Source organism: Vombatus ursinus, unplaced genomic scaffold, assembly GCF_900497805.2.
Source record: "Vombatus ursinus unplaced genomic scaffold, bare-nosed wombat genome assembly UNPS02005659.1, whole genome shotgun sequence".
Classification (NCBI taxonomy): domain Eukaryota; kingdom Metazoa; phylum Chordata; class Mammalia; order Diprotodontia; family Vombatidae; genus Vombatus; species Vombatus ursinus.
Window position 1 is genome coordinate 6266446 of NW_020945437.1, and position 22755 is coordinate 6289200.

Genomic DNA, 22755 nt, shown 5'->3' on the forward strand with positions numbered 1-22755 from the left:
AAGTTAAGGGAGAAATCTCTTCTAAATGAGAAAATCAGTAAGATGTCAACAGGTGGGAGCCTAGAAAACAGAGGACATGATATGCTTGCATCTTTTTTCCCTTTATAAAAAAAAATATAAAGGGAAAGAGATGGAATATAAAATAAGATGAAAAGAAATAAAGAAAAAAAAACAATGTTACACAGATGATGAAAGGGGGGTTGGTCCTGCTATTGCTCAATACTTAATGATACATCAGATCAAGTTGCCAAATATACAGCATTCTTACTTAATCCTTAACATCTGTTAAAAATAATTCGTGGGAAAGCACCTTTGGTGTACTCACTTAAATTCCCAGATCCTACTGTGCCAATAAAAGTGTTGGGGAAATTCAAGTTAGTCACATTTTTTTCTAGGTGTTTTCACAGTAAATTATGTGAATGGTTGGGAATAACTTTTTAATGCTTATCAAACCAGCTTTTGTGCAGAGAAAATTGAGGTCCTAGTTCCCTTGATAAAGGCTGCTACTTGTCTTCCACTGAAAGGGTACTCATGGGGAAGGTCCTTGATGCTAATATGAACTAAGTTGTTGAGTAACTCCCTGAGACAAAAGGGAACATTGCAGCTTATTTTTTCAAGATGTAAACTGCAGAAAAATGCTTCCTTATTCTTTCCTCTGAAAACCCTAGTATATGTGAAAACTTCTTGCAATGAGAGGAATAGTTTCTGATAGCAGAGATAGTATAGTGTATGGTAGAAAGAGTACTCAACTTAGTACCAGAATGCAGAACATCAGAGCTGGCAGGGAACTCAAAGACAACAAAGTCTGATCCATATGTGAATATAAAGTGGGGGATCTGAGTCTGAATTCTAGTTCAAGCATTTTTCATCTGTATGAGTTCATGAAAATCAGGTAGCTTTAGTCTCCTCATCTATAAAATGGAGGTCAATGATATAGTTACTGCCTACTTAACAAAGTTATTAAGGGAAACATTTTTATAATAATTTTTATAATCTTTCACAAACCTCAAGCTAGCTCTGTCCTTTGTTTGCTAGAAGCGTCAGACAACACAAATGTTATTTGTTTTGTTTGTTTATTTTCTCCCTTTTAGTTTCAGTATTAGTCTTGTAGGGTAGCAGGGTAGTGCAGTGGATAGAGTTCCAGGCCTGGAGTCAACAGACTCATCTTTCTGAGTTCCAAACTGGCCTCAGACACTTACTAGCTGTGTGAACCTGGGCAAGTCATTTAACCCTGTTTGCCTCAGTCCCTCAACTGTAAAATGAGCTAGAGAAGGAAATGGCAAAACCACTCCAGTATTTTTGCCAAGAAAACCCTAAATAGGGTTTATAAAGAGTTAGACACTACTGAAAAGCAAAATGACCAACTAAATCAGTCTTGTAGGTTCTGTATGGGAATTCCCTCAATTTAAGCAGATCACTACCATGCTTTTGTAACATAAAAGTCTAGAAGGTTTCTTAAGGTTCATAGATCTAGAGTGCAAAGGGGACTTAGGTAATCATTTTAGGGATCATGGGCAATATGCTCAAAGTCACATAGGTAGTAAGCATCAGAGACCAGATTTGAGCCTAGATCCTTTTCAATTGTGCCCTTTATTTTACCACGAAGAAATTGAAGGCCAATTTTCTATAATTGATAGTGTGCTTAGATTGAAGAAGTTGTTGTAAAACCCTGAGAGTCAACTGTCAAACAGGAATAGCATGTGTCAAAGGCTTATCAACTAACCGAAGAATTCTTCCGTTGGTTCTTGGAGATACTGCTACAATTTAAGTTTATATTTGTATATAGTATCACTATTGTTAAGTATCTTACCTCTCCTTCAAATTTCAGGTATGCTAAAGTTAAGAAAGGTAACAAGAACTGAAATAAAGTCCTGGTTACCCCCTTGCCTCTCTTGTTTATTCAAGGATATAAGTGCAGCTACTCATTGATTTCCAAGTTAAATTCTATATCCAGATTTAGGGAAGACAGTGAAAGAGAAGAGAAAAGACTAACTTCCAGGAGGTTAAATAAACAAACAAACAAGCAAACAAAAGAAATTAGCTTATCCAGAAGAATCAGAGAATCTCAGAGGTGGAAGTAACTTCAGCAACCATCTATAACCCACACTGTAACTGCGGCCATCCAGCCTAGGTCAACACCACCTATTCATCCAAGGTGTCCAAGGTTTAAGATGTATTTTAGCGTGGTAGAAATCAGAAATACAAATTCTCCCTTTCACATACAGGTGAATATCCAGAGGGAAAGCACTTCAAAAATAATCATAAAAAAAAATTTATTAAGTAGGTTTTGTGTGCAGAGCAGTGTGCTAGGTACTGGGGAAAACTCAGTCTAAATAATTCACTCGCTGGCCTTTATGGAGCTTATAGTGTGGCAGACAGATAAGGCTCATTTATAACTATTATTTTTTGCTTTTTTGGTTTTTTTTTTTTTTTGTGAGGCAATCGGGGTTAAGTGACTTGCCCGGGGTCACACAACTAGTAAGTGTTAGGCGTCTGAGACACAATTAACCAAAATACAGAACAGTATAAGATTAAGTGCATTAAAGAGATGCAAAGTACTGAGCGGCGGAGAGGGCGGGGAGCTGAAAGTCTTTGGGAAAGACTTCCTGGAGAGGGCAAATTAATTAGGAGTCCAAAGAAATCAACTGGACAATGAAGTAAGACGCTAGAAAGGCAAAGTCCCGAAAATTAGAAAAAGGAAAAAAAAAAAGAAACCAAGATGGGGGGAATAGCACCTCTGACCAAGAACAGTATAGTATTCCCTGTACCTTTTCTGAGATATTGTTAAGTAAAGTTTTGTCTGGTTTTTTTTGTTTTTGTTTTTTCGACCTAGGCCCCTTACTCAGAGGCCAGCCTAGGTCCGGATAAGCAGCTGGAGAGCTGACTTTCTCAGTACACGTCATCCCGGGGTTCTGACCCAGCAGAAGGTCACACCAACAGCTTCCTTGTGACTGAGCACTAGAAACTTGAGTCTGCGGGTGTTCAGAATTCCTTGGCTCCGAAGCGTGGGATCTTTTGCAAGCCCTTCCTCAGGCAGTAGCCCCTCTTGTCGCTGGTCCGCAGGGAGCCCGGTCCAGTGGGTCCCGTTCCGTCCGCCTCCGTCTCGTGTCCAGAGGCAGCCCCACAGCAGAGGCGCTAGAGCGACACACTGGCCGGACTCGGGCCCTTCCCGTCACAGAGCCAACCCTAGTCCCCAAACTTTGAAAGGGGCGGGCCCTAGGACAGGAGGAATGGGGGTGGGTGAGGAGGCGGTGCTCACGTGACGGTTCCCCTTTCCCCCTCCCCTATCTCGCCCCCACCGCGTGATCCCTCGGGGGCCTCCTCTTTTCCGGCCCCCTAAAACTGCTGAGCTTTAAATCCCTCACACCGGGGGCCTTGCGCCTGCCTATTCGGAGGGTGCTGGGTTGCGCTCCCTCTGAGCACCTTCCGCCGCAGCCGGCACGCCGCGCTGCTTGCCTGCTGGTAGGGATGGGGCTGTGGGGCTGTTCGCGGCTGCCGGGTCTCCTCTTCGTCCTCTCTCTGGTCCGGTTTGCCTCCTCCGACACTCCCGCCAATTGCACTTACTCCGATCTGCAGGGTACCTGGGTTTTCCAGGTGTCCGAGGGGCAGGGGTTTCAGGACAACCGCATCAACTGCTCAGTGTTGGGTAAGCGTCTTGTACCACCTCCTTCCTTTTCTTTTATATGAGAATGTCTTTTTCCACTCTTGGCAGGTAGTGAGGCTCTTTCCCTTCCCTTGCCCCCCCCTCACTATTTCTTTCATTTTTCTTCCTTTCAGTTCAACTAAGGTGAGTTTATTTAGAGCTTACGCTGAAATGCCCTGGGATACTCCCTCCATCTTGTCCCCTCTTCTCACTAATCCAAGATTGAGCCCCTCGTGCCCCTGACTTGAGGACCTCATGCCTCAGGTCGAAGTGGGGAAACTTCAGCAGTTATGAACTTCATTTTTTTTTTTTTGGTTTAAATTTATTTAGTATTTTTTCCCCCAGTTACATGTAAAAACAATTTTTAACATTCGTTTTAAAAAACTTTGAGTTCTAAATTCTCTCCCTTCCTCTTTCCCTACCCCATCCGCTCACAGAGAAGGCAAGCAATTTGATATAGGTTATACACGTGCAGTCATGCAAAACATTTCCATAATGGTCACGTTGTGAAAGAAAACGTAACCCCCCCCCAAAAAAAAACCCAAGAAAAAAGTTTTTAAAAAAAGTAGGCTTTAATCTGTTCAGACACCATCAGTTCTTTCTCTGGAGTTGGATAGCATTTTTCATCATAAGTCCTTCGGAGTTGTCTTGGATTATTGTATTACTAAGTCATTCACAGCTGATCATCTTATGATATTGCTGATGAACTTTGTTTTTAAAAATGTTTTTTGACCTTTCGGGCCCTGAAAGATCCTCTGTGAAATTGCTTACTTGTTGTCAGTCAACAAGCATTTATTAAGAGCCTGTTATATACTAGGCTGTGTGCTGAGAGTTGTGGATTCAAAGAAACTTCGAAAAACAAACACAAATAAAAACACCTCAAAACAACAACGACAACAACAACGAAGAAAAATCTTTGTCTTCTAGGGGCTTCCAATCTAATGGGGAACAGTACTTAGGTATTTGGTGTAATATCATGTAAATCTAATTCTAAAGGCATCTTCTTCTGATCTAAATGCATGTTCTTCATTAATTTCACTCTTTAGGCTAGCAGATTACAGTCACCTAGAGCTAGCTATTTTTTTTTCCTTCTCCCTTTTCCATTTTCCACTGAGACCTAAGATTTTGGGGACAGAACCTGGGAATTTGGAGTGTGGCTTTTTGATACTAGTTTAGGTAGTTTCATAAAGTTAAAGATTAGTGGCTACTTCCCTTTGGCAGTGTGGTCTGTTATGAGTTTGCCTGGGAAAAGAAATGAGCTAGAAGATACTTTAGGACACAGCAATGGGAACTTTTCCATATTATGTTGGGAGAGAGGGAGATGAAAATGAGGAAGCTGGCAGTTGTGGAATTTCCAAAAAAAGTATATATTTAAATATACTGCAGGACTACTGCTCCTGTTTCAGGGCATAACTTTTGGTAGAGACTATTTCTTTAGACAGAGTAAGGAAAACTTTTTAAGTTAAAAAAAAACAAAACCCTTACTGTCCTTATAGTACAAAATAACATAACCCAATCTGACTTGTTAATGGAATTTTCTAATGCCTTGTTTTCTACAAGGCCATGCAGCCTGTTAGAGTGGAAAGCATACTGGATTTGGAGTTATGAGACCTGGATTCAAATTCTGACCCTACCTTTTACTACCTATGACTTTGGGCAAGTCACTTAACCTTTTCACTTCTCAATCACCTTTAAAAATACTATTTCCCCTTACCCCCCCCCCCAAAAAAAGAGAGCATTGGACTAGATGTCCTCATAGGTCCTTCCAGCTCTCCTTAATCTATGAATACAACCTGCCATTACACTGTGAGTTCCTTGAGAGCAAGTACTGGCTTTTTACGTACTTTAGAATCACTTAAGTGTAGAATTCCAGATTGTAGAAGCATTACAGAAGCTTTGGTCCATTTTCACTTATGGGAAGTATGTAACTGGTGAAAAGTTAAGGCTGGAGGCTAACTGGCCAAAATGATTTTCAACTTTGGATAGGAGCACTAAATTTGTCCTATCTCTTACATAGTAGAACTCAAGCCCCATAATGTGGATACAACCCAAACTCTATGAAGGCAATGCATGGAAATAGGTTTTTATGTTAGAGATGCTTAAGTCATCCTCTAATGCTTCATTAGAGTAGGGACATGTCTGTGATTCTCAAAAGATCTGTCTGCCAAGGAGCCTAAATTCTAGCAGATACTATTAAACTGGAAAGGCTTGAGAGTTGGGACCTCATGATAAGCTATTGTCTGAGGACCAACTTAAGTTCTGAAGCTTATCACTAAAAGACTGATCCCTAGGGGATGAAATTTTCATAGCTAATACAACTCATAAAAATTAGCAAGAAGCAGTAGAGTGCTAGAATTGGAGTAAAGAAAGTTTGGGTTCTCAACCTGCCTCATGTGTGCCCTAGTTGTTTGACTCTGGGCAAATCATTTAATCTCTCCAAGCCTCATCTCTGCAAAATTTCATATCTGTAAAATGGGGAGTTTGGATGAGATGGCTGCTGAAGGTTCTTCTAGTTCTGGGTCTATGACCTCTGGTCTACCAATGTATGGAACATTTATGATCAGCATGTGTTTGGTGGCAGAGGCTGGTTGGGTATAGAGGGGACCCTCATGGAGGAAATCACAACTCTTTAGAAGTAAAGTAACAAAACAAAAATAGTGGTGCTTTAAGTATTCAATAGCTAAAGAAACCTCCAAGAACACATCATCATGACCCCAAAGAAATATTGCAGAAGAAAATGTTCACCATGTTTTGGTACAATTAGTGTAGTTAAATCCTGCAGAAAAGAAATGTTTCAGAAATATCCATTTTATGAATTTAGGTGAGCATAAGGGAAGGGGAAAGGGAACACACATTTATTAAGCACCTACTGTGTGTCCAGACCCTGTGCTAAACACTTTAAAAATAATCTTATTTTCCCCTGAACAACCCAGTGAGTTAGAGGATGTTATTATCCCTATTTTACAGTTGAGGAAACTGAGGCAGAGAGCAGTTAAGTGCTTATAAGCACTTTTTATAAGCACTTTTAAGCAGTTAAGTCCAATATCACACAAGTAATAAGCATCTGAGGCCAAATCTGAACTCAGGTCTTCCTGCCACTGTGCCACCGATTTCCTTTCCTGTTGTTATCTCTCTAGGGCCTGACTTTTTTAGCTTCATTGTTGTCTACTTTGTTGTCTTTCCCTCTATGTCTCTTCATATTTTTCTACCTCTCACTTTCTTCACTGTTTGAGCTGGTATACTGGATAGAGGCAGAAAACTTATGTTCGAGTTTTGGCTGAAATACTTTCTAACTTTGTGATGTTAGACAAGTCACTTGATCTCCTAAAGAAAATTCTCACTAACCCTCATTCTTAAGAGCATAGGGTTTTCCACAGGGCAAGTAACCATACAGTTGAAAGATTGTATTTCAGAGGACTTGGCCAAAAATGATGCTCATCTTATATTTTCAACAGAGGAGGATGAAAAGAGCAAAAATCTGGTGCATGAGAAGAAAGCAGCTTGATTAAGATGGAGAAAAATGAATGAGAAGAATTGTTACTGTCTCTTCAATGCCTAATTTTTCTTTGCCATTTCTTGTCCCCAGGGCCACCAAGAAAGAAAGTGGTAGTACACCTGCAGAAGTTAGATGTGGCAACTGATGAATTCGGCAATTCTGGTTTCTTCACGATCATTTACAATCAAGGTTTTGAGATTGTGTTAAATGACTACAAATGGTTTGCCTTTTTTAAGGTCAGTTTCCTTAATGATTATTTTCTTATTTTCATTGAACCCTCTGTTTAATATCTGCTCCCTTTGTCAATGTCAAAAAAGAATGAAAGCCACAATTTTGGACACCACTCTTTCTGAGAGGAGTTAAAATAGTCATGCCACCTTATCACTATTTATATAAAATTAGAATTCATAAATAGTTAAATAAACAAATTAAAGTCAATTTATTTTTAATTGTGCATAGTTAACTACATTTGTCTTCACAGTTTGGTATGTGTGGTTACACTCTTCCTTTCTAATTGTAGTGGCAATTACTTGCCTCATCTGGTCCCTCAAAACTATGGATTAAAAACAAAATCAGTTTATTTCTGATTTACAGCCTCCACCTCACCTCTCAGACCTTTGTGTTATGCCTCTGAAAGACTCTTATTGATCTGATTGCCCTTTCACAGTAATGTGTGAAATGTATCATGAATATAACTTGGTGGAAAGGACTGAAAGTCTTCTATCCAGAAGATTGTCAATCCAAGGGTTACATCAGTGTTATCAATTACAGCAATGGCAAGAAGTTGGCACAGTCTAGATCATTTCTGCTCACACACACAGGCCTGAACTATTGATCTTACTTGCCATAATGTACCAGATCATATTACTTCCCTCAGTAGAAGTTCTTAAGTAAAACAGTTTCTGGAAGATTGCAGGCTATGACCCAGATGGTAGTCTGTGATCCAGATGTTCTCTTTAAACTCAGAAACAGCTGCCTATACAAATACAGTATTAAATGGTCCAAGCAAATTAAATCCACAAGCCTGAGAATAGCTGTTTCTTACAGCACATAATACAGAGGAAATATTGTCCTCTTCATGGAACAAGGATTGAAACACTGAGCTCATCTGGTGATTATACAAGCAGAAAGCATTTAAAAAGCAAAGAATGCATGGGAAAATGAGAGAAAGATACTGTCAATGATCACAGAAGCCCAAATATGTACCCAGAAGAGTTTCACTGTTCAATATTTGTAGTTCATTCTTAGAATATGACCTCCCCTTGAGTGCTAATGTAGACTAATAGGAAAACATAGAATTCTGGCATTGGAGGAGACCTTGGTGGTTATTTGTCCAAGCCAGATAGATGAATTTCCTTGGGAATCCAACAAGTGGACTTTTCCTTTGAGCTTTCATCATGTTAAAAATGATCAATCCCCCCCACCTCACTTTCACTCAACAAATAATATGTAAGTGCCTACTTTATGTTCTTGAAGAGTGTAACAGCTCTGCTTTTCCAATGACTATGTTGACTAACATCTTAAAATATTTATTTATTTATTTTTAGTTTTCAACATTCACTTTTATGAGACTTTGAGTTTTAAATTTCCTTCTCCTCCTTCCCCTCTCCCTAAGATGGTGAGCGATCTGATATAAGACATACATGTAAAATCATGTTAAATATTTCCACGTTAGTTGAGAATTAGAACCAAAAGGAAAAGCCATGAGAAAGAACTCACCCCCCAAAAGAAGGAAAAATAGTATGCTTTGATTTGCATTCAGACTCCATAGTTCTTTCTCTGCATTCGGATTGCATTTTCTATCATGTTGACTGACATTTTTAAAAGACCCTCTTTCACATATTAGAAATGGCTTGCTCAATATCATATGATCAGGGGATCACTGAACTCATCAAAATCAATGCCCTAATTTTACAGAGAAGGAAACCAATGCTCAGAGAGCTTAAATGAGGCCAAGGCCACACCAGTAAAAAGAGATTGACTTCATTCCCCCAAGATTCCTAAATTTTCTGTAGTACCATGGTCTTTAGGATGTGTGCCAATTCTTGATTAAAATCCATTCAATCAGATCAGATTTTACAGATGTTAAAAAAGATTTTTTTTGCACAGTTAAATAATCTAATTATGATAATTTAAATTTATATGGTGAAACTCTAAATAATCATCATGAAATACAGATGAATAGTTTTTAATTGTATTGTACCAGTAATAATATGGAAAGAATTTGGCTGTAATATAGCCATCTAGCAGTCATCTCTTTATATAATATTTTCTATGACCTACTTCATGGCAAAAGAGGAGTTATCTAAATAACTGATATATGCTGGTGAAATTTTGTTTTGTTTTGTTTTGTTTTGTTAATAGCCACATCAGTGAATGAGAAAAACTTACTTAAATACCTAGAGTAATGTGAGAATATAGAAATGATACTAGCTATTTCTACGGAAGAAGTTTTTTTTTCTTTGAAATAATTCTAAATTGGAAAATTGTTTGGAAATTAAAAAAAAGAACCTTTTCTCCCAGTCTTAATGGTAAGAGATGGTTAGAAGGTTGGCTTATTAGGAAAAGAATATACGGAGAAGACAATCACAATTCTATCTACTGAGAGTTTTGCTTTCAAGTTCTCATTTATAGTGTTAATAAAACAGGTATATTTAGAGTGTCTTTTACTTGCAAAATAACTGTGTTAGGCATTGTTGGGGATACAAAAGAAGATTTGTCTCTATATATACACACACATAATATAAAATACATGTGTGTGTGTATATATATATATATACATATATATATTTATAAATATGTAGAAAAAGATAACTAACAGTACATATGAGCCACATTTTAAGAGAGACACTAGACTTCCACCAGAGGAGAAAACAGCCATTATAGGGAGGGGACTTAATAACCAAGTCATTGGACAAGTCACTTAACTTTTAAGATTATTCATATATAAAGTGGAGATAATAGTCATACCTCTTTGAGGGTTGTGGTAAGGATTAAATGAGATAAGGTATGGATAGTTAAGCTAGTTAAGTCATCTATCAATCATGATTATTATTCTTAAGAAAAAGGAAGCACTTTAGCAGAGATGATACCACCTTTAGTCAAGAAGATGAGGTTTGCGCTCCTCTCAGGACACCTTCCTGACCACCATGCCTAGAATGCCTCCTTCCTCATTTCTGCTTCTAAAAATCCTTAGTTTCCTTCAAGATCCAGCTAAAGCATCCCCTTAAACATGAGGTCTTTCCCAAACCATCCTGCTACTAATCCCTTTCCCCAAATTTATGTGTGTGTGTATGTATGTGTTTCTGTGTGTGTGTGTGTGTGTATATATATATATATGCACACATATACATAATACATTCACATGTATGTATATGTATGCACACACAAACTATTTATGTGTACACATATATCTACACACACACACACTTACATGCATATAAGCATGTGTGTGTATTTCCTACATACTTATATAGTGTATGTCCATGTTGTTTCCTGGAGGACAGGGACTGTTTCACTTTAGTCTTTGTATCCCCCATCTGTTAGCACAGAACCTGGCACTTAGTGGGTGCTTAGTAAATACTTGTTGATTGATTGAGATACTATCTCTGTTATCTCAATAAGTCTATAAACTGCAAAGCAGCTGTCTATGTTACTTCTCTCTACCCATGAAATCATGTGTCTAGACTAAAAATAATTATTGAAATTATATCATACGAAAATCATTTGAAGGGACTGGAGAAGACAAGGGGTGAGAGAGATGGTCATTATTTTAAAGTATTTGGTGAACATTCTTATGGAATAGGGAGTAGACAATCTACTTGGACACAGTGGGCACAACTGGGACAAGTGTGTGTAAGTTACAGGTAGACAGATTTCAGTTCAATAGAAGGAATCACTTTTTAGCAATTATAATGAAGAAATTTCTGAACGTTAGTACCTAAGTGCCATTCAAAAAGAACCACTATCTAATGAAGTAAGGAGCTACTCATCCCTAGAAGTATTCAAGCAGATGTCACTTCCTCTGTGCCATGGGGGTGAAGGAAAAGGATTCAACAAGAGAATTTTAGAAAAGAAGGAACTCACCATTTTAATTTTCAGTCATGAGATGAGGCTTGGAAAGAGAGGAAGCTATATTCAAAATATTTTTTGGTCAGCCCTTGCCAAAGATTATTTTTTTCTAATCAAGACTTTGTGTGGGGTGAGATTCTTTTTAAAAGTATCAATTTGGATCTTCTTTTTAGAGTGTGCCTGTACATGTACCTATGTTTATGTTGCTACTCTTATTATAGTGGGTTATGAATCCCACTATGAAGCTCCTTTCTCTGGGAATCCTATACCCTTAAAGTTAGATATTACTTTATGCTTTACTTAATATTTTTGATCAACACTAGAGGTGTCAGTCTCATGTGTTTCTTTGGTTATAGATCTATGTGGGTCTAGAGTTTAAATTTTGACTGACTTTCTTGGCTCAGCAGCAAAGGATGATACTTTAACCATTTTATAAATAGGAATGATTCCAGGAGTACGCAATCTTAACCCAACATAACCTATAGCCAATGTTAGTTCCAGTTCTTAACTTTGAACTTGTAAAGACTTAGCATAATTCAAATGCTGGAAAAGGTCAAAATTTGCCTTTCATTGTTTGTCTAAATGACAATTTTATAATGCCTTACCATGCTTTAATCATGCTTTTTCTTAATCTGAATTTCATACCACATTTGACCCTTTGTAAAATTTTCTTAGGATGTCACTGATTTTATGAGTCAGTTTTTCTTGCACGTGGGGACTGTGGGGAAGTATGATTTGAACATCTGAGGAACAACATGGGTGAGCACTATTGACGTATTTTCCCTTTCTTACCAAATAACACAATGCTTGTGTGCTTTGCACCTTAATCCTCAAAGGGAGTGGAAGAAGAGGGATGCATCTCAACAGCTTTCTGTTTAAGCCTGCTTGTCCTTACCCATCCATGACCTGCTTTATTGCTCTTCTGCTAAGCCATAGAGAGCTTCAAGCAGGGTAGGTTGTGCATGCTGACTATGTGTACTCAAGAATTCAATTATTCAGATGTGATTCTCAGAGTAACTGAATATATAGGAAGCTCTTAAGGCAAGAGAAGTAATGGCCTCAGTTGTCTGAGAAGGCCCTTAGCTTCTTCAATAGAGAGAGCCTTTGAGACAAGCTAGAATTGCCAACTCATTATCCTAGAATTATACCAGATATTATATTTCCTTACACTTCCAGAGACCCACTCTTCTCTCCTTAGTCATGTTGTATATCTCTGTGACATTGGCCCATCCTATTGAAAAAACTGGGAAGGGCTGTGAGGAAGCAGCATTTTTTTTTACCATTAAACTTCCCACTGGAGTCAAGTCTAAAAACTTCCACTTAGAACCTCTATGACCTTGGCCAAATTAGGCAGTTTCTCGGGATCATTTTAGCTCTAAATCAATGATCCTTTAACTTTACTGAGGGGTTAGGTTAAACATGAAACCACTCTGGACTAGTAGAATGGAGAAGAAAAAATAGAAGCTTCCTCTGCCTACCTAGCCATGCATTTGTAAATATCACTGTCTCATCACTTCCCTCTCATTTCTCACGTAGCATTCATAAATATGAGAAGAGGGTAACAGAAAAGAAATTCAAGGGAAGCTGAGAGGCCAGATGCTAATGCCTCCTGTTAGCCTCACTTTCCTGCTGTAAAGCAATGACCAATTAGTTTCCTCTTGCCTACTAACTAAAGAAACTTACCTCACATGGAAGAGGAAGACCCTAGGCTTGCTTAAAGGGAGGAGTACCTAACTAGCCAGTGCTAAGTTCATAGGATAGAGTTTATAGATTAAAGTGGGAAGTAGTGTTCCAATTAACATTCAGCATTAGGTCAGATTAACATCATACCTGCTAACCAGCTGTGCTTACGCATGTGCTCACTGGATATGATATGCTGCATGCATGAAATTACTAATGCCTCATTTGGGTGGAATGTCAGATCACACAACGAAAAATGCACTAATCTCTTTACTAGTATTTTTACTAGATAAGCATAAAGAACACTGGGCCGGGCACACATTAACACACATAGTGTTTGAGAAAGGGCCTTGTTTGCCAAAAGGAAGTAACCCTAGTTTTTATTGTTTTTATAGTTAATAAATAGAAAAACCAGTCTAGCATGGAACCATCAAAAATAGGGTGGTTCTTTTTAAGCTGAGGCACTGGGAATAATGAGGCCAAGAGTCAAAAGTCTCCTGCTAAGCAGTTGCGGCCACAAACCAAAGAACATTCTATACACACAGGCTTTGGGAAAGGGAATTCTGGTCACCCATCCATCTCTTCAACTACTCCTCTGCAATGTGGAATGAAGCAGGAACAACATTAGTGTCTTCTTTGAATATGAAGGACAGCTGTCTACACAGGCAGCTAGAGTTCGAAAAGCTACACTCTCCTGAAACAGTGAACTTTTTTTCTAGTTGAAATGATTTCACAGGTCTGTTGCTGGCCACAGAGATTTTACTTTTTTTAGTCTGATTTCCTGATAGGTGTTTGGTGGTCTTACTGCAATTGAGTTTTATCCTGTTCTTTTCCTTAACTGTTGTAGAACCTGTCATGTGTAAGTTTCAACCTTATATGTATGTGAGCAATTTGGTTGCTGAAAAGAAGCCAAACTTTTGAGACCAAAAATAAGCTATTGTGTAAAGAAAAAGAATTAAATCAACTTTAAGAAAGATGTAAAATATTAGCTCTTATATGTGCACAGTCCTAAAAAGGAAAGAAAAAAGAACATTTGTGCATGAAATATTGATATATTCCTCGCGTGAAGAAACAGGTTTTTTTTTCTGTTAAAATGTGGGGACAGACACAGATAATGAAGAGGACCTATTATGCAGCTGAGGGGACATATTTGAGAGCAGAGAAATGATTAAAGTCACATGGTATTACGGCCCCTCAGCTTTTTTGCATATGATTACATCTTGTAATCTTTGTAAATCAAAAGCTGTTTAGAGACAGGCTAAATGAAGATTAATGGTTTCATAACTGACAGAAAGTTGGATTTCCTGAGTTCTACCTCATGAGGGAAAAAATGAGTCACTGACTCCTAGGAGGCTCAGATCTGAGCAGTGAGGAATCCGGCGGGACAGAAGTTAACAGAACTCTTTAATGCAGTAGGAATTGAGTGAGAAGGTGCTACTAGCAGGAGAAGGGAACTGACAGGAAGGGTTCACATATTGTAGTTGGAAGCCTGAACATTAATAGAGAAAGCACCTTGTAAATTGGCTGAAGGTGAAAGCCTTAGAGATCTAACCTCTACTGCAATTTTATCTATTGCCTTTCAGCAACATCTAAGTGTAAGAGAGGTGAAACCTCTCAAAAATACCTACCTGCTCTCTTCTCCCCTCTCTGGTTTGTGTAGAACAAACAAACGGGGAAAGACAGGATTTGTTAAGGGTTCTACTGGGCTTTAAACAAGAAGTTGATTAAATAACAGATTCCTGTTGTGGAAAGAGTTAACTGCTTGTTTGCACTGCCTTGAGAGCTCTACTTAGCTAATGACGACTGATTTAGATAACCTAAAATTGTCCTGGGTGAAGGTCTTACTGGTCTTGTCTGTATTGCTCAGAGTGACAACCCAATAAATCTTTGCAGTTCTCTGATGGGAGTCAGTGAGGAAGGTAAGCAGCTAGCACAGAAGTGGCCTCCTGTGGGAGAGATTTTTCTTGAAGGTACCAAGGATATCAGTACTTGCAGTCAAGAGTTGCTTCAAGCAAATGGGTTTTCCTCACTCATGCCTCACTGCTAGGTTTCTATTTGTGTCTACTCTCCCTTATAGACATTTCATATTGGTGGGAGAGTATGACCTAGTTTTATTTGTAAACTGTGATATATTGATTATTCCTTCATTTGTCTTAGGTAACTATAATGTAATTATTGGCAGTGTTTGCTTTATCATAAAATAAACCTTACTCTCATCGGATTTGGCTCAAAGAGGGAATAACATAATCAGTTAAGTATGCTGATACCTAAACCAGGAAGAGTCAAAACAGAGAAAGAAAATTATAGACCAATTTCCCTAATGAATATAGATGTAAAAATTTTAAATAAAATATTAGCAAAAAGATTATAGCAATTTATCATGAGAATAATACACTATGACCAGGTAGGATTTTTTTTTTTTTTGGCTAAGCAATGGGGTTGAGTGACTTGCCAAGGGTCATGCAGCTAGTAAGTATTATGTGTCTGAGGTCACATTTGAACTCAGGTCCTCCTGAATCCAGTGCCGGTACTCTATCCATTGCGCCACCTAGCAGCCTCTACCAGGTAGGATTTATACCAGGAATGCAGGGCTGGTTCAGTATTAGGAAAACTATCAGCATACTTGTTCATATCAACAACAAAACTAACAGAGACCACATGATTATCTCAATAGATGCAGAAAAAGCGTTTGACAAAATACAACACTCATTCCTATTAAAAACAGTAGAGAACATAGGAATAAATGGAGTCTACTTTAAAATGATAAGTAGTATCTACCTAAAACCTTCAGCAAGCATTGTATGTCATGGGAATAAACTAGAAGCATTTCCAATAAGATCAGGGGTGAAACAAGCATGTCCGTTATCATCACTGTTATTCAATATGGTACAAGAAACGTTAGCTTTAGCAATAAGAGAAGAAAAAGAAATTGAAGGTATTAGAATAGGCAAAGAAGAAACAAAGTTATCACTCTTTGCAGATGATATGATGGTATACTTAGAGAATCATAGAGAATCAAGTAGAAAACTACTTGAAATAATAAACAACTTTAGCAAAGTTGCAGGATATAAAATAAACCCACATAAATCATTGGCATTTCTATGTACTACTAACAAAGCCCAACAGCAAGAGATAGAAAGAGAAATTCCATTTAAAGTTACTGTAGACATTATAAAATACTTAGGAGCCTACCTGCTGAAACAAACCCAGGAACTATATGAACACAATTACAAAACACTTTTCACACAAATAAAGTCAGATCTAAATATTTAGAAAAAATATCAGTTGCTCATGGGTAGGCCAAGCTAATATGATAAAAATGACAATTCTACCTACCAAAAATGACAATATCAATTGAACTACCAAAATATTATTTTATAGAGCTAGAAAAAATAATAACAAGATTTATCTGGAAAAACAAGGGAACTAATGAAAAGAAATACTAGGGAAGGTAACCTAGCCATAGCAGATCTTAAATTGTATTATAAAGCAGCAATCATCAAAACTATTTGGTACTAGTTAAGAAATAGAGTGGTGGATCAGTGGAATAGGTTAGGTACACAAGACACAGTAGTCAGTGAGTATAGTCATCTACTGTTTGATAAACCCAGCTTCTGGTATAAAAACTCACTATTTGACAAAATCAACTGGGAAAATTGGAAAAGAATATGACAGAAATGAGGTATAGACCAAAGTCTTATACCACATAACAAAATAAAGTCAAAATGGGTATACAATTTAGATATAAAGCCTGATACTATAAGCAAACTGGGAGAGCAAGGAATAGTTTGCCTGTCAGATTTATGGAGAACAGAAGAATTTATGACCAAACAAGAGATAGAGAACATTATGAAATGCAAAATGGATAATTTTGATTACATTAAATTGAAAAGGTTTTGCACAAACAAAGTCAATGTAAGCAAGATTAGGAGGGAAGCAGAAAACTGGGAAAGAATTTTTACAACCAATGTCTCTGATAAGGGCCTCATTTCTAAAATATATAGAGAACTAAGTCAAATTTATAAGAATATAAGCCATTCCCCAATTGATATTGCTGGGTCAAAGGATATGAACAGGCAGTTTTCAGATGAAGAAATTAAAGCTATCTATAGTCATATGAAAAAATACTCTAAATCACTATTGATTAGAGAAATGCAAATCAAAATGATTCTGAGGTAACACCTCACATCTATCAGATTGGCTAAAATGAGAGAAAAGGAAAGTGATGAATGTTAGAGGGGATGTGAGAAAAGTGGAAAACTAATGCATTGTTAGAGTTGTGAACTGATCCAACCATTCTGGAGAGCAATTTGGAACTATGTCCAAAGGGCTATAAAAATGTTCATACCCTTTGACCCAGCAATACCCACTTCTGGCTGTATCCCAAAGAGATCATAAAAATTAGAAAAGGACCCACATGTACAAAAATATTTATAGCAACTCTGTCTGTGGTGGCAAAGACTTGGAAATTGAGGGGATGCCCATCACTTGGGGAATGGCTGAACAAATTGTGGTATATGAATGTAATGGAATACTGTTGTGCTATAAGAAATGATGAGCAGACAGACTTCAAAAAAACCTGGAAAGACTTGTATGGACTGATGCTGAGTGAAGTGAGCTGAACCAGGAGAACACTGTACACAGTAACACATAGTGTGATGACTAACTTTGATAGACTTAACTCTTCTCAGCAATGCAAGGATCTAAGATGTCTCCAAAAGTCTCATGATGGAAAATACTATCTGCATCCAGAGAAAGAATTACGGAGTCTGAATGCAGATTAAAGCATACTATTTGCTCTTTTTCTTTCAGTTTTGTTTTGTTTCTTCTTTCTTGTGGTTCCTCCTATTGGTTATAATTCTTCTTTACAACATGACTAATGTGAAAATATGTTTAATACGAATGTATATATAGAATCTATGTCAGATTGTATGTCGTCTTGGGGAGGGAGGCAGGGAAGGAGGGGGAGAAAATGTAAAACTCAAAAGCTTATGGAAGTGAATGTTGAAAACTAAAATAAATTAATTAAAAAATAATAATAAAAGAAAAAAACCTGCCTTCATGTATCTCAAGTTAAGAACCCCTGCTCTAGACCATGTTTGTATATAGCAATACTTTGTAGCGACAAACTACAATGTAACTAGAATAGCACACAACTATAAGTTTTATAACAGCGTGGGGTAAATCTGTACTCCCTATTAAACCCCCAACCCTTTACATCTGCTTTCTCTTCTTCATGCTTCTTTCTAATTCTGAGTTTTTCTGATGCTGTTTTCATAAGTTGGGAGGCAAAGGACTTCAGCTTCTTTGTTAAATAGTAGATGCCATTTTATCAACTACCCTGGAACAACTAACTTGAGTTAACCACGTGGCCATTATTAATAATGGTCAGGAAATAATGCAACTTCTTCCAGCTTCCTCAAACCAATGGTGTCAAATTCAAATAGAAACTGAGGTCACTATTCCATACACAAGGTTCTCTGTGGGCTGTTAAAATGTAATATCTGTTTTATTGTGTTTTTGTTTATTTTGTTAAATATTTCCCAATTACATTTTAATATGGTTCTACCATGCTCAGGAGTGTTGCAGGCTGAATATTTGACACCTGTCTAAGCATGTCCCTGATGCCTCAGTGTGGCGTGAATATCCACTATACCTAAACACTTCACCAATGAAGCATAAACTCTGGAGCACTTACCAATCTTGAAAGGTTTCAAAAAATGACCTGGCAATGAATTTGCATCTGCAATTTGGCCTAGTTGACCTCTCTCCTGGACCACTGTGGGTGTAGATGGTGGGATTGGCAGCATTTATGTAGGGAGCCCCCCCACTCATTGCTATTAGTCTTTTGAAACATTGAAATAGTACTTTAGTGTGATCACAGCAATATTTGGGGGGTGACTCATAATTCTTTAGAATACATCCTAAATGTTTTAGTCAGTGTACTAAAAACCAAGATTCTTCATTAGAATCCAGACAAGAAAAGCAAGCTTTTCCTGGAGAACTATGCAGTCATCTTGGCAGGGAATTAACAAAATTTCAACTTAGGTAACCTTTGCTTTAGCATTTTCCATGATTTTTCACTCCCATTCCAGGCTTTTCACAACATAGGACCAACATAGTGATTTAGAACGATGATGAGCACAGGCTGGAACACGTCAGTGATGCCACTCTGTAAGTCCCCTTGCACCCCCAAATAAAATAGACAAATGGAGGTCTGCAAGCATCCAAAGAGAAAATAAAGGTCATCAGTTTACAACATAGATATTAAAACTTGAAATTACGTATGAAGTGTTACTTGACTTTTATCCTTAATCCTTTTCTTTAATTCAGTCAACAGGTATGTGATGTCCCCTGTGCCCACAGTCACACAGCTAGTAAGTATTAGCAGTAGTCAGTCAGTCAGTATGTATTTATTTAAGAACTTTCTATGTACCAGACACTGTGCCAAGTGCTGGCAATACAAAGAAAGAGAAAAGACAGTCCCTTCCCTCAGGGAACTCCAAGTCTAATGAGGGAGCCATAGGTACAAATAAAGTGTTTACTGGATAAAATAGAAATAATCAACAAAAGGGAAAGACTAGCATTAAGGTTGATCAGGAAAGGTTTTTCATAGGTAGTATATAAGTTTAGGTCTTCCTGTATGAAAGTCAGTGTACAAATGAGTGAGTGAGATAGTAGTAATAATAATCCACATTAATATAGCACTTTAAAGTTTGCAAAGCATTTCCTTCACAATACCCCTTAAGTCATATAAGATAGGTACCTCTCCACCTCATTTTATAGATAAAGAAATAGGCTCAGAAAAATCAACGATTTTCTTTGCTTTTTTAAAATGTTTTATTGATTCTTTGTTTTATAACACTCACTTCCCACTTAACCCTCTGCCTTATAATAGAGCTCTCTTGTGTGTCAAATAAGTTGAGTCAAGAAAAACAAATCAACATAATGTCCATGTCTGAAAATGTGGGCCTCAATCTTCACCTGCAGTGCAAGAAGAGGGGGAAATAATAACAAAACCAATCAATAGAGGCAGGGAGGGAGCTCAGTGGAGAGAGTGCTGCACTTGGATTCAGAAAGACCTAAGTTTGCCTCAGTCACTTCTATGTGACTTGGGCAAGTCATAAGACTTCCGTCAACTTCAGTTTCCACATCTGTATAGGGGCTTATAATAAGAGCGGTTACCTTCCAGGGATGTATTGAGGATCAAATGATATCATATTGATAAAATGTTTTGCATACTTTAAAGCAATATGTAAATGCTAACTACCCATTAGATGTCAAGGTCCTGGAAAGCAGGGACTGTCTTCTTTTCTTTCTTTGTATCCCTAAATCTTCACAGTGCTTGGCACATTTAAGTCAGCATTTAATAATACTTATTGACTAACTCAATACTGCAAAGGAATGGGAGCTGTTTTCTCATATCTGTTCCTTAGTACCATGCTTCTTTTTTGTAATTCTATGACATTAATTTTCCTTTGCTTTCATTGTTGTAATTAATGGGTATATTGTTTCCTTGGCTCTGCTTTCTTCATTTTGTATCAGTTCATGTAAGTTTCCATGCTTCTCTGTAACTCTTTTAGTCATTTCTTACAGCACAGTAACATTCCATTACATTCATGTACCACCTTTGTTTAGCCTTTCTCCAGTTACTGGCAGCTATTTGTTTTCAGTTTTTGTTTTTTCTTTATTATTATTATCACAGTAAGTGCTGCTATAAATGTTTTGGTGTATATGGGGATTTCTTTTTTTTTAATATTTTATTTTATTTTATTTTATTTTTTTTAGGCAGTTGGGGTTAAGTGACTTGCCCAGGGTCACACAGCTAGTAAGTGTCAAGTGATTGGTCTGAGGCCAGATTTGAACTCAGATCCTCCTGACTTCAGGGCCGGTGCTCTACCCACTGCGCCACCTAGCTGCCCCAAGGGGATTTCTTATCAATGACTTCCTTGGAATAGATGGCAAGTAGTGGAATCTTTAGGTTGACAGGTAATAAGTGACTTTCCTATGACCACATAGTGGAGCTAAGACCAAGAACACACCTATGTGAATCTGCAAAAATGAAACAACCCATTTGGGTGAGGGTCACCAACCTTATTGATCTTAATATAGACTATACCATCTGCTCCTCCTCCTTCTTTCAGGTTTCTTTGAGCATGAGTATGACCTGGAATGAATATTGTGTGTGTGTGTGTGTGTGTGTGTGTGTGTGTGTGTGTGTGTGTGTATGTGAGAGAGAGAGAGAGAGAAAGAGAGAGAATCTTTCTAGGCAATTTTATTCTTCCTCCCTATCAAGTTCATTAATGATCATCTACTTCCAGAAAATTTGACTTTGTTCAAAGGACAAATGTGTGTGTGTGTTGAAAAATGTGTCTTATTCCAGGTTCAGTGCATATGCACTATACTTCAACTAAGCCAAGCCTATTTCCTAAATGGAAAATTACTGTTTTCCATTTCACTTTATCAGATCCATCTCTCTCTCTTCATTCTCTTCCTCTTTCTTCCCTCTCTTCCCCCATCCCTTTCTCCCTCTCCTCTAACACAACTACTCTAAGAACATACCTTCTCTCTGTAGCATTTAGTGACATAAGGTTTAAAAAAAAACAAAGGTCAGGAGGTCAGGCAGGACTTGGAGATAGGAGATCAAATCTCATCTTGATACTTAAGTGACAGTGTGACCTTTGGCTAGTCACTTAAACTCTCTGTGCCTTGGTTTTTTCATCTATAAAAAAGAAATGTGAACAATAATACATTTGTTATCTCAGAGGGTCATTATGGAGAAAGTACTTTTAAACCTTAAAGTGCTATATAAATAGCTTATTTTGGCAGAGTTGCAGAAATCTTATTTAAAAAGAAAATGGACCAGGTTAAAAGTCTTAAGTGACTATATACAGGAGCTGGGCAGGAAAATGACCAAACTTTTGCTTGCTTTTATTTGCAGTATAAGAAGGAAGCCCACAATGTGACGAGTTACTGTCATGAGACATTTCCTGGATGGGTACATGATGTTTTGGGCAAGAACTGGGCATGTTTCACTGCAAAGAAGCTTATAAGCACTCCCGAAAATGTACGGGTGAATGAGCTACCCCCCAGGCACCACAAGGAAAGGTGAGTTGGCCTGGCTGAGGACTGAGTTTGTTCATACTTGTAAATCAATTTTCTTGTTATTATGGCTAATGTGTTATACCAGCACAGTCAGTTCTGACTTTGAATCTCTGCTCTGTGACCACTAGCTGTGTAACTGTGGGCAAGTCTCTTCATGTTTCTGATCCTTAGTTTCTTCATCTGTACAATGGGGCCAATAATATTGTATGCTGCCTATTTCACAGAGTTGTCTTGAAGAAACTAGCTTAAGGGGCAGCTCGATGGCGCAGTGGATAGAGCACCGGCCCTGAAGTCAGGAGGACCTGAGTTGAAATCTGACCTCAGACCAAACACTTGACACTTACTAGCTGTGTGACCCTGGGCAAGTCACTGAACCCCAATTGCCTTTAAAAGAAAAAAAGAAAAGAAAAGAAACTAGCTTAAAAACCTACGTGAAGGGTCGCTAGGTGGCACAGTGGATACAGCACCAGACCTAAAGTCAGGAGGACCTGAGTTCAAATCCAGCCTCAGACCAAACACTTGACACTTACTAGTTGAGTGACCCTGGGTAAGTCACTTAACCCCAATTACCTAAAAAACAAAAACAACTATGTGAAAGACAGCTATTATCATTACTTGTACAAGTCTACCATCATAATACAAAATCCCTAGATTGCCTAAAATGATTCCTTCATTGTTCAAAGCATTTTTTTTTGTTAGATATTGTTCTTAGAGGCTCTCTAAAGTCCTTGCTTTTAAACTACTTGTAGTTTAGGAAATA

At 37.8% G+C, this 22755-nt stretch overlaps 1 protein-coding gene across 3 annotated transcripts in view; it reads left to right on the top strand.

Moving 5' to 3' along the window:
- The first annotated feature begins 3378 nt into the window (after positions 1 to 3378).
- CTSC (cathepsin C) overlaps positions 3379 to 22755 on the top strand; it is a 45979-nt gene continuing 26602 nt past the window's right edge. The window contains exons 1-4 of one of the 3 annotated variants that reach the window (XM_027848212.1): positions 7286 to 7375; positions 11886 to 11969; positions 19224 to 19267; positions 21832 to 21998. In XM_027848212.1, coding sequence (XP_027704013.1) covers positions 11966 to 11969; positions 19224 to 19267; positions 21832 to 21998 — 215 coding nt within the window. In that variant the 5' untranslated portion in view covers positions 7286 to 7375; positions 11886 to 11965. Of the gene's footprint in view, positions 3647 to 7229; positions 7376 to 11885; positions 11970 to 19009; positions 19065 to 19223; positions 19268 to 21831; positions 21999 to 22755 lie in introns of those variants that run through there. The other 2 variants (XM_027848213.1, XM_027848211.1) reach the window with 2 other exon arrangements.